General features: G+C 39.8%; 1 protein-coding gene across 17 annotated transcripts in view; it reads right to left on the minus strand.

The window, feature by feature from the left end:
* Positions 1-13,244, minus strand: part of MBD1 (methyl-CpG binding domain protein 1) — a 62,846-nt gene that overhangs the window by 17,924 nt on the left and 31,678 nt on the right. For all 17 annotated transcript variants that reach the window (XM_055559533.1, XM_055559535.1, XM_055559530.1 and 14 more), the window contains 2 exons: positions 7,110-7,413; positions 4,713-4,931 (listed from right to left, as the gene is read on the minus strand). In XM_055559533.1, the coding sequence (XP_055415508.1) occupies positions 4,713-4,931; positions 7,110-7,413 (523 nt within the window). The remainder of the gene's footprint in view (positions 1-4,712; positions 4,932-7,109; positions 7,414-13,244) is intronic.

Raw genomic sequence — 13,244 nt, forward strand, 5'->3', positions numbered from 1 at the left:
TAATCTGTGCCTCCATTCTTTTTCTGAAATCTTGGAACATCTTTACTATCACTATTCTGAATTCTTTTTCAAGTAGATTGCCTATATCCTCTTCATTTAATTGTTCTTACAGATTTTTATCTTACTCCTTCATCTGCAGCAGATTTCTCTGTCATCTAATTTTGTCTAACTTACTGAGCTTGTGGTCTCCTTTCTGCAGGCTGCAGGACTGTAGCTCCTCTTGCTTCTGAAGTCTGCCACCTGGTCGGTGAGATGGTTACCGAGCAGGGCCTCCCCTTGGCTCTGCGGTTGTCACCGCCCTGTCAGGGGCATGATGTGCTCGTAGTTGTTGACACAGAGGCCCTGAGATCTGTTTCTTAGCTGTGTTTCTTATCTGCAGTGCAAGGTCAGTGGGCTTGGAGCACTCCACTGGGAGAGGGGCCTCTGAGGATTCCTCCTCTCGGGCTGAACACCTGGGAATGTGCTCTGTTGCGTCCCCTTTCACACACTTGCAGGCTCAGAAAGTGCACTGTTGTTGGCACTGCTCTGTCTTCCACCTTAACCATGGCTATGCTGACAAATGGCCCTGGTGACTCTCAGGTCACTTTCACTAGGCCACTGGTGCAGATCTGCTGAGGCCATGTCCCAGGACTGCAGTAGTCATGTACCTGGACCCACTCAAGGGTCCCTAGGACCTATGGGGCTGGAGGAGGCTGTGGCAGGGGTGGCGCTTAGGCCCACTGGGGCCAGGGCAGCTAGAGGAGGCTTTGATGGGGGCAGCGTTTGGCCCTACAGGGGCCTGCTTGGCCTGAGGAGGCTTTGGCTTTGGATCAGGCAAGCACCCCTCTTAATGCCCACAGAGGCCAAGGAGAGGACAAAAATTAAGATCAGAAATGAAAACATGGACAGCACTATTTTGACAAACCCCGTGGCCATTAAAAAGGATAAGAAATACTATGAACAACTTTATGCCTACAATTTGATATCCTAAAGAAAATGAACCAATTCTTTGAAAGATATAATCTGCCAAAATTCACACAAGAAGAAAAGGACAATCTGAATAGGCCTATATCTATTATTAAAAAACTGAATTAATAATTAATAACTTTCTGAAACAGAAAGCATTGGTCCCTGATGAATTCACTGGTGAATTCTACCAGACATTTAAGGAAGGAATTATACCAAATCTCTACAACCTCTTTCACAATGGAAGCAGAAGGAATATTTCCTAACTCATCCTATGAAGCCAGAATTACCCTAAAACCAAAAGTGAAAAAAGACATTATGAAAAAACAAAATTATACACTTATCTTTCTCATGAACAAAGATGCAAAAATCCTCAACAAAATATTAGTAAATTGAATCCAACAATGTATAAAAAGAATTATACAACATGACCAAGTAAGATTTATCCTAGGTAGCAAGGCTGGTTCAATATTCAAAAATCAATTAATGTAATCCATCACATCAACAAGCTAAAGAAGAAAAACCACATGATCATATCAATAAATACAGGAAAAACATTTGACAGAATCCAACACCCATTCATCTTAAAAAAATTATATATTTGATCTTTATCCTCGTTTCTGGCAGAGCTCCTAAAATCCTTAGAATTTCCTAAGTAAGGAAAGCAATAAAGTTCTCTTTTGTTATGTTAATGAGGTGACTTCTGGATCACACCTAAGTTTGCCAGGAGAACCAACTGCGTGGTTATTGCACTGAAACTTTCAGTCCCACTTCCCTGATCTCTGGGCCAAGGAGAAGGTTTGGAAAGTGAATCAATCACCCAATGGCAATGACTTAACCAATCATGTCTATGTAATGAAGCCTACATGAAAATTCCAAAGGAGAGGGTTCAGAAAGCTTCAGGTTGGGGAACCAGAATGATTTCACCAGGCCATGCCCCAAACTCCATAAGGACAGAAGCTCCTTTGTTCAGCTCCTCATCTTATATATCTCTTCATCTGACTGTTTATTTGTATCCTTTAATATCTTTTGTAATAAACTGGTAATCCAGTGAGAAAACTGATTTCCTGAGTTCTGTCAGGTGTTCTAGCCAATTAATCGAACATAAAGAGGGGTCTGTGGGAACTGCTGATTTACAGCGTCTGTCAGGGAAGAACTGGATTTGTAGTTGGCATCCTGAGTTGGAGGGTGATCATCTGAACTTTCAGTTTGTAGCCAGGTGGTAAGAAGCACAGGTAACTATCTAGGCTCAAAATCGGCATCTGAGGTGGGGGGCAGTTTTATAGAAGTGCTCCCTGTACTGTGGAATCTGATGCTACCTCCAGGTCGACAGCACCAGAACTGAGCTGAGTTATAGGACACCCTATGGATATGAGAGTTGGACCATAAAGAAGGCTGAGCGCTGAAGAATTGATGCTTTTGAACTGTGGAGAAGACTCTTGAGAGTCCCTTGGAGAGCAAGGAGATCAAACCAGTCGATCCTAAAGGAAATCAATCCTGAATACTCATTGGAAGGACAGATGCTGAAGCTGAAACTCCAACACTTTGGCCACCTGGTGTGAAGAACTGACTCATTAGAAAAGACCCTGATGCTGGGAAAGATTGAAGGTGGGAGGAGAAGGGGACGACAGAGGATGAGATGGTTAGATGGCAATACCTACTCAATGGACATGAGTTTGAGTAAACTCTGGGAGCTGGTGAAGGACAGGGAAGCCTGGTGTGCTGCAGTAAATGGGGTCGCAAAGGGTTGGACACAACTGAGCGACTAAACTGATAGGATACCCAGCTCTTGTCTGAGTATTGCCTGAAGTCTACTCCACACACTGGAACTGGGTTTGGAACCCTTAATGCTCCATATCACATGACATCAGGGAAATTAAAATTAAACAACAATGAGACACCAATACACACCTATTGGAGCAGCCCAAGTCTAGAAAACTGACACCACCAAATACTGACTAGGACGCTGAGCAACAGGAGCTCTCATTCATTACTGGTGGGAATGCAAAACAGTATAGACACTTAGGAAGACAGTTTGGCAATTATAAAACTACACATCTCTTACTACATGCTTCAGCAAACATGCTCATGTTGTTTACCCAAATGAGTTGAAAACTTATGTGCACACAAAAATCTGCATAAGAATGTGAATAGCAACTTTTTCATGTGCTGTGCTGTGCTAAGTCACTCAGTGGTGTCCAGCTCTTTATAACTCCGTGAACTACAGCCTGCCAGGCTCCTCTGTCTATGAGATTCTCCAGGAAAGAATACTGGAGTGGGTTGCCATGCCCTCCTCCAGAGGATCTTCTTGACCCAGGGATCAAACCTGCATCTCTTAAGTCTCTTACATTGGTAGGTGGATTCTTTATCACTAGCGCCACCTGGGAAGCCCAACTTTATTCATAATCACCAAAACAATCAAGGATGTCCTTCAGAAGGTAAATGGATAAATTAGTACATCCCACAATGGAATATATTCAGTGATAGAAGAGCTATGAAGCTATGAAAAGATATGGAGGGAACTTAGAAGCATATTAGTTAGTGAAAGAAAATATGAAAAACCTATAAACTATGTAATTCCAAAGATATGACCATCTGGAAAAGGCAAAACTACGGAGACAACAAAAATATCAGGTTTCCGAGGGTTTGGGGTAGAAAGGGGGAAGAACATGGGGAGCACAGAGGATTTCTAGGCTACTGAAATTAGTCTGTATGATACTCTCATGGCAGATACACATCATCACACATTTGCCCAAACCTATAGATATACAACACCAAAGAGTGGCTGCTGCTGCTGCTGCTAAGTCTCTTCAGTTGTGTCCGACTCTGTGCGACCCCACAGACGGCAGCCCATCAGGCTCCCCCGTCCCTGGGATTCTCCAGGCAAGAACACTGGAGTGGGTTGCCATTTCCTTCTCCAATGCATGAAAGTGAAAAGTGAAAGTGAAGTCGCTCAGTCATATCTGACTCTTAGCGACCCCATGGACAGCAGCCCACCAGGCTCCTCCGTCCATGGGATTTTCCAAAGAGTGGACCCTACTATTATAAACTATGAAATTTAGGCGATAATGATTGTAGGCTCATCGATTGTAACAAATGTACCACTCTGGTGGAGAATGTTGTGAATGGGGAAGGCTATGCATGTGTTGGGGCAGGAGCATATGGGAAATTTCTGTACCTGTTGCTCACTTTTGCTGTGAACCTAAAACTTCCCTGAAAAGTAAAGTCAACTGAAACAAAACAAAACAAATTGTAATACCTTTAGGAAAAATACAACACCCTAAAGAGTTCAATATAAATTTCAAAGGAACGGCTAAATAAATATTGGAGTGATTTTCTCTACTCTCTTTGCTGTCAAAACTATACATCCTTCAAAGTCCAGCTTGAACGCCCCTTCCTCAGTGAAGTCTCCCCAGTTTCTGGACATACTTAGTCACTCTACTTCCTGCGACGCCATCCTGCTATCACAGCACTAACACCAAGCGATCGAGTAGGAGTTCTCAAAATAGACCGAGCATCAGAATCACCTGGGAGAGCTTGTTAAAACACAGGCTTCTTGTCCCTGCCATAGACCTGAATGTGGGGATTCTGATTCTGGAGCCGATGAATTTCTAACATCCTTCTAGAGGACACTGATGCTGTGGTTCATGGACCACACTTACAGAAGCAGTGTTATGGTTTATTCTACACATGGCTGACTCCCATAAGACTGACAGCTCAACAAGGAACCTCTCCAGCACATAATAGGCATTGAGTAAGCATCTTACTTTTTTTTGCTTCTTTTTATCAGTTTCCTCCTGTAAATTTTGAAGGGCATTTTGCATGAGCTTCATGTTCAAATCCTGCTCTTCTCTGTATTCCTGCTGCATACGCTCCATCTTCTCTTGGAGGGCTTTTTGCAAAGCAGCCCTTATTTCCTGTTTTGTCTTCTGTTTCTTTAGCTTATCCTGTTCATTCTCAAGTTTCACCTGTGCATTTTCATTTTCCTAAGGTGGAATAATAATGAAGATAATGCATCAATACAGTTGGGCAAAACAAAAAAGTTAATGCATTTCATTTAAGAGGTGAGAATAAAGGGTTTCTTGGAAAGCACACACTCCTGGGTGTAAAGGGATTATGAGACATAAAACTTGACTTTTCATTGCTGAATCAACAACAAGGCTTTGTGAAATTGCTGTGTGTGATCATAAAGTAATAAATAGTGTGAGTTCAAAATGCAGAAAAGTATAACAATAAATCACTTATTCTTGGTAACCATTCACCTACTACCATTCTCAACATTTTGGCGTGTTGACCTTCCAGACTTTAGTCTTCCATGCGTATCTGCATATCTAGATTTGGATACACTATTAACCAGCAGTTAGAGTCTAAGAATGGAAAGGTGCACATCAGTCAAATATACAAAAGTAAATTAAGCATTTTGTTCTTTAAAAGTACTCCCCATTCCTCTCATTTTCTTATCTATCTGATCCTCCTGGCTGGCTTACCAATCAAGCAGTTTTAACTGGGGCACCAACGCTGCTGGGTGTTGGGAGTTTGGTAGAAAATCTGGGTATGGTATAAAATGAGGCATTAATCCTCCCACCAAAGGCATTTGAACTCTCCTGGAAGGATAAGTCCTTTCCCAGCTGGGATAGGAGATGACACAGTTATAGTGAGGAGAGATACAAGTCCCAGCTGACTTGATCTGAGACTCACAACAGCCATGAATACCATCATTTTTGGCTGGTGAGAAGAGAGTTATATGCTAGGCTTTTCCGTTAATGCCATGAGCAGTAAATCCACACTGAATTGTGAGAGTCAAATGAGCTAATATAAGTGAAAATGCTCTGCAGTATTTAAGGCAAACAGTGGACATCAAACATAAAAGCCAGTGGTATAGCAGGCCACATTTTTTAAAAAGTAAGATTGACTACAGGAAGCAGCAATCATCCACCTCAAACTATGAAACAGATAGAGATGGAAATAGGAGAGGATTGTTCAAGACTAAGAAACCTACAAGTAGTCTACTATGTCTTGGTTTCCCCAGGTTAGTTCTGATTTTACACTGTTATGCTGAGGCACTGAACTAACTACATCCCTTCTAATCTCAAATATGCCCAGATTTGAATGATAAACAGGCACTCTTTCAAAAAGACTTATGACAGGACAGCAATGTTTGGATCCCAATTTAAATGTCAAATAACAGACAACAGTGGAAATTTGATACTGATTTTAGATAATAACAATGAATTATTATTAATTTTTTTAGGTTTGAAATGTATAAGAAAAGTCCTTAATTATATTGTTGTTGAGATGCATACTCAACAACAATAATGTATTTAAAGGGGAAATGACATGTGTGGGACAAATTGTAAGTCAAAAATGGAAGGGGGTAGAATATAAGAAATCAATATATCAAAATATAACAGCTGTTGAAACTGGGAGATTGGTACACAAGGGCTCATGGGACTCTCCACTTCTGTGCATTTGAAAATGTTCATATTATTATTATTTAATATAACAGTATTGTTATAACACGTTACTATTATAACATTAAAAGGGTGGAATTTATATAACATATAAATTACAAAATAATAGTGTTAAATAACCTATTAGTGGCTGCTAGGGGTTAGGGTTGAGGATAGTGATAAAAGAAAATTTATATTTTGAGGATAAACAAGAAAATTTAAACATAAAATTCTGCCAGTTTGGGCCTCCTCCCTCCCTCTTTACAGTGAAATATGCATCTTCATTACACACTAACCAGACCTCCTCAAAGATGGGAATGCCTTCTTCACAGTAAAGATCAGTTTTTATTTCCTTTCTTCTGACACTAGTAATGGAACTTCTTAGATTAGTATTCTTTCCAAATTCTGTAAGGGGCCATGGTGACTTACTGCTTGCTTTCTGTGTGCTTATCTGGACTATTTATATATTCTATGAACTTTATGTAAAATACCAGTGTGTCATTTTGATGTATGACCCTTTGACTTGAAAAGGTATATGAATGTGCCTTCAACCACTAACAGGCAGAGCAACTCTCAGAGCTTCTGAGAGTCTGTCTCCCGTATTATAATCCTTGGTTTGGCTTGAATAAAATTCTCCTTTTCTTAAGCAGGCCTGCAAGCGGGTATTTACCCACCGAGTTCACCATTCCACCACAGGCGTCTGAAAAAACCCACCACGAGTAGTGCCTCTTCCTCCTTCAGCCGCTGCGCCGCCTGCCTTTGCGCCTGGATGCTGGTGACCTGGGCATTTAGCCCCAGGCGCGTGTTCTCCACGAGCTCCTTCTGCCTCCTCTCCTCCTTAGCCTCTCGCCTCTCTTTGACCAGGCGGTCTTCCTCCCAGAGCTTTGAGAACATCTGCTCTTCCACCACCTTCTGCCTTTTCAGCTCCTCGTTAAACGCTATCTGAGCTTTACGCTCCTCGCACACAGCCTTCTGATGGATACAAAACAGCTCAGCGCGGAGCTCCTGGCAGCGTTCCCTGAAAGGGCAATTTAAAAAAGAAATCGAGCCTTTCATAAGACATTGCTCTCTTTAGGCACAAATCTGCACTGTCAGACACTGAAGTGAGAAAGTTAAAGAACTGGATGTAGGCCCTCTGAGCGCGGATACACATGGGGGAGCAGCAAGGAGGAAGACACCAGGATGCCACAGACAAAATCCAGGCCCTGGAGTCAAGCGGAGCAGCCTCTGAATCCTAGTTCTGACGTTTCCTGTGTGACCTTGGGTCACAAACTCGATCCATCTGAGCTTATTTTTATATCTGTAAAAGAACTGTCTTTTAAGGTTCTGCTAAGGTTCAGAGATAAATGGACGTAAATACCTGGTAGATAATAGGAGCTCAGTGAATGGTAATTACTGTGATTACTACAGAGGAAACAGAAGAGGAACACGTCCCTGCAACATTACAGTTAGGTCAAGGCTTTGGTAGAAAGAGACCCTGTGTGTACACCCAAGAAGAGATCCAAGGATAGAGTCTGCATGATCACGGTGATGCTTCCCTATTGCCTCTGGATTCCAGGCAGGGTAGGACACATGTCCACTAAAGGGTTTACCGTTAGAGTTGAGAAAACAGTCCTATTCTCACCTTTTGGCAACCAGGTTTATGTCACCATTCAAGAGGAAATGTTATTTCAGTAAGTGTTTACACCTTATTCTTTCTTCAGCTTTCTTCAGATGTTCTTCTTTGAGCCCATTTTTAATATAAGAGCTGTAAAATTCAACACTGACTGTACTTTAGAATTATTCAGCTATATTTTCTAAACTCCACTTTTCTTTCCTCCAGATCAGACTTGTTAAACCAGAATATCAGGGGATAAGTCCCATCTGCATTTTTTTAAGAGTGCCTCATGTGGTTCTGAAATTTAGACAAGTTTGAGAGAACATTTGATGGGAAGGCTTTTTTTAAAAAACAAAACAAAACAAAACAACATCAATTCTTCCTGTCTTCTAAATCAAATTCTACACGAAGAAGCTATAGTCTGGAGAATGAGCTCAACAAAGAATTTTAAAGAAATTTGAATTGCTAAGACTGAAAGAAAAGATGAGGTCTAAACTCTTATTACCCAAGGGTGGCCAATATAACACAAAATGACATTTATCAGATGCAGCTGAGTATTGTTTACCATTTGATGAGGATTAGTCTCACTCCTCTAAATGAATCTCTGTGAGAGCTGGGACTCAGGATATATTTCAGGAACATATGACCCATACTACTTACCCAATGGCCAATAAATAATTGTTGGTTTAACTGATACATAATTATACTGATTAGCAACATACCAGCCATCCACATTCTGTGGAAGGTGCAATAGATAACAGAAGCTGAAGTTACTAGGTTACAAAAAAAAAAAAAAAAAAAATCCACACACTTTAACACTGAAAAAAAAATTCATCTGTCTAGAATTCACCTGTGAAATTCTCAGATTTGGCCATGATAACTTACTAAAGTCCTTCTCAGTCCCATGATTCACATTCTAACGAAGCTATTCAATTAATGGAAATCTAAAACCTAAGAATAAGAAGAAATATGGCTTATATTTAAAATTTTTATTTAAAATAAAATAAACTCTTTCTTCCTAAGTATAAAACTAATACATGCTCATTGCAGAGAAGCTAGAAAATAAAATTATGAAAGATACTATAAATAATGCTGCTGCTGCTGCTGCTAAGTCGCTTTAGTCGTGTCCGACTCTGTGCGACCCCATAGACGGAAGCCCACCAGGCTCCCCCGTCCCTGGGATTCTCCAGGCAAGAACACTGGAGCGGGTTGCCATTTCCTTCTCCTATGCATGAAAGCGAAAGAAAGTGAAGTCGCTCAGTAGTGTCTGACTCTTAGCGACCCCATGGACTGTGGCCCACCAGGGTCCTCCGTCCATGGGATTTTCCAGGCAAGAGTACTGGAGTGGGTTGCCATTGCCTTCTCCATAAATAATGCTATGCTAAGTCACTTCAGTTGTGTCCGACTCTGTGTGACCTCTTAGACGGCAGCCCACCAGGCTCGCCCGTCCCTGGGATTCTCCAAGCAAGAACACGGGAGTGGGTTGCCATTTCCTTCTCCAATGCAGGAAAGTGAAAAAGTGAAAGGGAAGTCGCTCAGTCATGTCCGACTCTTCACGACCCCATGGACTGCAGCCTACCAGGCTCCTCCATCCATGGGAGTTTCCAGGCAAGAGTACTGGAGTGGGGTGCCATTGCCTTCTCCACAAATAATGCTAGTCCTACTATTAAGAGATAAATACTATTAGTATGTTAATATATATTTCTTTCCTATGTATGTATCTTTTTACTAGAATTGGGGTCTTTCTGCATATCTATATCTCCTGTATTTTAATTTTTCCACCTATCATTTTATTGGGAGTGTTTTCTCATGAAATATTCTTTAAAATATTTTCTAACTTCAAAACTTTATTATAGTTTAATAAGCTGCATAGTAGAGACTAGAGTCTATAAATACATCACAGTTTACTTAAACATTCCCCTGTTTGATGAACATAAAGGTTACTTCTGACTTTTATTACAATGTTGCAATGAACATGGTTTCTGTCACTCTTTCTGTTTATTGCTAATGATTTTTTTAAGGTAATTCCTTCCTTAATATAAAACCAGAGTACAAAAACATTCTTAAGGCAGTTAGTTGATGATACATGCTGCCAAGAAGGCCAAAAGTGACACCATATGAAAGAGCTCATATCATATTCATTTTTTTAGATCAGTAGGTCTTCAAACTTTTTTGATTACGCATGTCTTTCAGTAAAAAAATTCTAAGCACTCACAATATTATTTATAAATTATATGAGGTTATTAATATGTAACTATATCATATAAATTAGCTAGCCACAAAAATTAAAATGAGCTGAGCTAAAAAGTATCAAATAGAATACCTATTTTAATGATAATAATTACTGATAAGAGGAAAACTTTTTGTCGGTGCTTTACATGGTACTTTTACATATAAAATCTTATTTCATCCTCATAAGGACCTTATAACTTAGATGACGCAGCAAGTATTATCCCCATTTCAGAGTTAAAGAAATCAAATCTCAGGGAGCCAAAATTTCTTTCCAAGTCACAAAGCCAGGAGTAATATTATTAACAATAGTTATTAAGTGCCTATTATTTGCCAGGCAGTGTTCTAAGCAGTTTACATGTCTGAACTCTTACAATCTTCATAACAACCAATATTGCAACAAACACTATTGTAAGCTCATTATTACTATCATTTTATCCTCAGTTTGAAGATGAGGAAATGAAGGCACAGAGCAATATTGGGTAGCACAGGTATCCACTGACAAAATGAAGGGACAAGCTACTGAACAGAAAACATTTGCAAATGACATGACTGATAAGGGGCTAATATCCAACATATAAAAACAACCTATACAACTCAATTAAAAAAAAAAAACCAATTTAAAATGGACAGAGGAACTGAAGACATTTTTTCAAAGAGGACATGCAAATAGCCAACAGGCACATGAAAAGATGATTAGCGTATCATCGGGGAAATGCAAATCAAAACCACAGTGAGAGAACTCCCTGGAAGTCCAGTGGTTAGGACACCACGTTTTCACTGCCAAGAGCCTGGTTTCAATCCCTGGTCAGGGGCCCAGTGTGACCAAGAGAAAAAGGAAAAAAACCACAATGAGATTCTAGTTGCACTTGCTTGTCCGAATGGCTATCGTGAAAAAGAACACAAATAACAAAGTTGGCAAGGATGTTATGCAGCCATGGTGGAAGACAGTATGAACGCTTCTCAAAAAACTAAAATAAAACCACCATCAGATCAGATCAGATCAGTCGCTCAGTCGTGTCCAACTCTTTGCGACCCCATGAATTGCAGCACGCCAGGCCTCCCTGTCCATCACCAACTCCCGGAGTTCACTCAGACTCACGTCCATTGAGTCAGTGATGCCATCCAGCCATCTCATCCTCTGTCGTCCCCTTCTCCTCCTGCCCCCAATCCCTCCCAGCATCAGGGTCTTTTCCAATGAATCAACTCTTTGCATGAGGTGGCCAAAGTACTGGAGTTTCAGCTTTCGCATCAGTCCTTCCAAAGAAATCCCAGGGCTGATCTCCTTCAGAATGGACTGGTTGGATCTCCTTGCAGTCCAAGGGACTCTCAAGAGTCTTCTCCAACACCACAGTTCAAAAGCATCAATTCTTCGGCGCTCAGCCTTCTTCACAGTCCAACTCTCACATCCATACATGACCACAGGAAAAACCATAGCCTTGACTAGACGAACCTTTGTTGGCACTACCATATGACCCAGCAATTACACACCTGTGTACATATCAGAAAAAAACAAACAACAACAAAAAAAACCTAAAAGCTAAAAACACTAATTCAGAAAGACACATGCACCACAATGATAGCAGCATTATTTATAATTGTCAAGATATGAAAGCAACGCAAGTGTCCATTAACAGATGAATGGATAAAGAAGATGTGGTACATACAGACAACACACTACTCAGCCATAAAAAAGAATAAAATTTTGCCATCTGCAGCAAAATGGATGGACTTGGAGGGCATTATGCTAAGTAAAATAAGTCAGAGAAAGAGAAATACTGTATTTTATCACTTATATGTGGAATCTAGAAAATACAACAAGCTAGTGAATATAACAAAAAAGAAGCAGACTCATGGATATAGAAATCAAACTAGTAGTTACCACTGGAGAGAGGCAAGTGGGAAGGGGCAATACAGGAGGAGGGGATAAAAATTTTTTTTTCACAATGTACTCGAAATCATGATCTGTAAAAGAAAAATCGATAAATTGGATTTCATCAAAATTAAAAATTTTTTCTCTGTGAAAGACCCCACTAAGAGGATTAAAAAAAAAAACAACAAGCTACAGACCAGGACAAAATATTTCAAAACTATATATTCTACAAAGGGCTCATATCTGGAATATACAAAGAATTCTTACTACTCAACAGCTGATCCAATTAGAAAATGGGCAAAAGACATGAAGATACATTTCACCAAATTGAATATACACATGGCAAATAAGCATATGAAAAGTTGTTCAACATCACAACCCATTAAGGAAATGCCAATTAAGGCCACAGTGAAATATCACTGCACACCTCTGTCCTTAATAATGACAGTATCAAAAGCTGGCAAAGATATGAAAAAAACGACCTTTTATACATTACTGGTAGAATTATTAAATCATACAGCCATGTTGGAAAATAATTTATTAGTTTCTTACAAAATTAAGCATACATAGAAGACCAGCATATGGCAATTATCTGAGAGAAAGGAAAACTTATGTTCACACAAATATATGAACACAAATGTTGATATTAGATTCATTCATAATAGATAAGAACTAGAAACAATCAAAATGTATGTCAATAAGTGAATGGTTTACAGAAATTTAAATACATCCACACAATGGAATACTTCTCAGCAATAAAAATGACAAACTATTAATACATGCAGCAATTTAGATGAACTTCAAAGACAATTTATTGACTGAAAAGGTCAATTTTGACAGGTCACATACTGTACAAGTTCATATATACAATATCAGGAAACTATGAAGATGATGGTGAGAGTGGTAGCTGTGACTATAAAGGGAAGCACAGGAAGACCCATGTGGTGATGGAATAGTTCTGTATCTTGATTGTGTGGGGTATTAGATGGATCTACATACATGATAAAATGGCACAGAATTATACATATACATTATGCCAATGTCAATTTCCTTGTATGATATTGTGTTATAACCACTGAAGGAAAACTGGGGTAAGAATATATTTCTGTACTATCTTTGCAATTTCTATGAATACATAATTATTTACAAG

Source organism: Bubalus kerabau, chromosome 21 (genome assembly GCF_029407905.1).
Source record: "Bubalus kerabau isolate K-KA32 ecotype Philippines breed swamp buffalo chromosome 21, PCC_UOA_SB_1v2, whole genome shotgun sequence".
Lineage (NCBI taxonomy): Eukaryota > Metazoa > Chordata > Mammalia > Artiodactyla > Bovidae > Bubalus > Bubalus kerabau.